The sequence below is a fragment of the Triticum urartu genome, chromosome 6A (assembly GCF_056163025.1).
Source record: "Triticum urartu cultivar PI428250 chromosome 6A, HENAU_Tu73, whole genome shotgun sequence".
In the NCBI taxonomy this organism is placed as follows: Eukaryota; Viridiplantae; Streptophyta; class Magnoliopsida; order Poales; family Poaceae; genus Triticum; species Triticum urartu.
In genome coordinates, this window is record NC_141878.1 from 421887856 (window position 1) to 421889285 (window position 1430).

The 1430-nt window shown below is 51.3% G+C and overlaps 1 protein-coding gene across 1 annotated transcript; it reads left to right on the plus strand.

The window, feature by feature from the left end:
- The first annotated feature begins 381 nt into the window (after positions 1–381).
- LOC147965503 (uncharacterized) lies at positions 382–990 on the plus strand. The gene has a single exon (XM_087530489.1). It carries the CDS (start codon positions 382–384, stop codon positions 988–990), a length of 609 nt encoding a protein of 202 aa, XP_087386615.1.
- Positions 991–1430: the final 440 nt, after the last annotated feature.

Here is a 1430-nt window from a genome sequence, read left to right on the forward strand (position 1 = left end):
ATGTGCTGATCAAAAATAAAACAAACCCACCTTAAAAAAACCCAACGTTCGCATACATCCACCCGATCGGAGCAGTTCCATCGCCACAAGCCCACGATCACAGATGCAAAAACCAACCCACGATCCGCACAACCGCATCATCAGCGCGATCATGCAGTTCATCCGACGAGGCCATCCCACCCCACGCCCTCCCCTTAAATTCAGACCCCTACCAAAGGCCTTCTCATCCACAAACAACACAAGTATCCATTGCGCTCCCACCAAAAGCACCAAGCCCTGCCACCGGCGATGACGTTCACCGATGAGTACAAGGGCGACAACGCCGTGGAGGCGCACGGCAACACCAAGTTGCACGTCATCCACACCAACGACAGGAAGTAGATGGCGATCACCCTCGCGCAGTACGAGCGCCACCTCAGCCTCCAACGCCACAAGATCGTCGGCATTGATCTCGAGTACGACAACGACCCTGAAGCAACGCAGAAACCCGCCCTCTGCCAGCTCTCCATCGGCAAGAATCACCCGGTGCTGCTCTTCCAAATGAGCGACAGTGAAAGGTGCACCGTCTTCGACAACTTCCTCGCCGACCCCAGGTACACCTTTGCAGGCTTCTCCATCGACGGCAACAAAACCAGGCTGGAGCACGTCAAACTGGAGGTCGCCAACTTCGTTGACATCCAGAAGGATTGGAGGGTGCCCGAGGCAACCAAGCCGTTGGACTCCCTCAGAGACGTCTTCGGCGTGCTCATCGACGACTACTACAACAACATGAAGAAGAAGATCACCGACGACGAGCACCGGCGCTGGGCCATCCTGCCTCTGTCCAGGAGGCACATCGAGTACGCGGCAAAGGACGCCTACGCAGCGTACGAGATATGGAACCGCATCACCCTCACCCAGGACGGCCTTCGCCATGCAAAGCTGGAGAAGGAGGAGCCCCCCAAGAAATGCGCCAGGAGCAGCTGGGGATGGGGAGAGCCTGACTGGTGAAGAAGAAGATGGTGCCGGCCAGGAGCCAACAATGCCAGCGTTCTTTTAGAATTATCATCAAATTTGCTTTCTATTGTTTGCTTATGTATAGTTAGTTTGCTTGTGTGCTAAACCTAGTTTGCTTGCCATGCACAATCGCTTTGTAATGATGAACTCTGATTATGTTAGTTTGCTTTCTGTTCAACTTAGCTTGCTGGTGATGAAATTGTCATACAGAATATCTGTGATAATTTGTTTTCTGTTGTCTGCTAATGTATCATTAGATTCGAACAGTGCAGAAAACGAAAAAAGAGCTGCAGTGTGCAAACAGGACGCATGCAGTGCAAGTTGTGTACGAATGCAGTACAGAATCTGTCCAATGAAGTCTTAACATACCCAACAAAGCGGTGCACGAACCTAAATTTGAAAAAAGAATACATAAGAGCAAAACCGAAAATGAA